Source organism: Eurypyga helias, unplaced genomic scaffold, assembly GCF_000690775.1.
Source record: "Eurypyga helias isolate BGI_N326 unplaced genomic scaffold, ASM69077v1 scaffold11255, whole genome shotgun sequence".
Lineage (NCBI taxonomy): Eukaryota > Metazoa > Chordata > Aves > Eurypygiformes > Eurypygidae > Eurypyga > Eurypyga helias.
The window spans coordinates 77294-78260 of record NW_010253417.1 but is presented as its reverse complement, the minus strand read 5'-3'; the positions used below and the strand labels follow the sequence as shown (position 1 = coordinate 78260).

The 967-nt window shown below is 45.4% G+C and overlaps 1 protein-coding gene across 1 annotated transcript in view; it reads left to right on the top strand.

Moving 5' to 3' along the window:
• Positions 1-967, top strand: part of MPPE1 (metallophosphoesterase 1) — a 7975-nt gene that overhangs the window by 5467 nt on the left and 1541 nt on the right. The window contains 1 exon segment of the mRNA XM_010152670.1: positions 442-582. Coding sequence (XP_010150972.1) covers positions 442-582 — 141 coding nt within the window.

Here is a 967-nt window from a genome sequence, read left to right as displayed (position 1 = left end):
CCCTTCGAAAGCGCTGCTTTTGCTGAATTAGCAACTACAGGGAAACGTTCCCAGAAAAATCTAATGGGCAGAATTCGATTCCTTCTGCACAGATGTCTTCACTCGAGATTGGCAGTACAAGGTTCTCCCTTAGACAAGAAAACAGCACTGCTGTACTACACCCAAGGTGGTTCTGTTCGCGATGTCAGCAGCACGCTATTCCATTTGCTTTTCCTCCTCTGTACGGCCTCCCAAAAATGCCGGTATTTGGGATGAGGGACAAATGGGGATGCTTAGTATCATGGTATCAACACGTCTCACTGGAAAACAGAAGTTCACACAAAACATTTTGTGAGAATATTAGAACTTCCACAATTGCATTCTGACAGAAGAAAGGGTCTTAAATTTCTGTTTCTTTTTAGTTACGGCTTAATTTTGGTGCTGTACCATTCTGTGTTCTAGCTGATATGGTGGTTTCATCCCCGTCTGATACTCAGCGGGCATACACACAGCGCTTGCGAGGTGCTGCATGCGGGGAAAATTCCAGAAATCAGCGTCCCCTCGTTCAGTTGGAGGAATAGAAACAACCCTAGTTTCATCATGGTAAGTTTTAATTGGGTTTTTTTCTCTTTTTTTATTTTTTTTTGTCAGATAACTTTCATAAATAAATCAACATGGCAGTCAGCTCTAGTTGAAAACTGATTCTACCTGTAAAAACAAGGAAAATAATAATAGTAGTAATAAAAAAAAAAAATTGCCTACCCGCCCAACCCACTCAGCGCGCTGCGTCCGCTCCGTAAGTACACCGGTGGGAGCCATGTGTTCCGTGCGGTAGAAAGCAAGGCTGTTGGAGATCCAATTAGGAGCTGGGTACAAGCATCCTGACATTCTCTGGCGAGGAGGGTGCGCTGTGAACTGCTGACTTGTCCCCGTGATCAGTGCTGCGGGGGGAGCAGGCGAGGGGCTGGTTTGGCTCGGCTGTTTTACC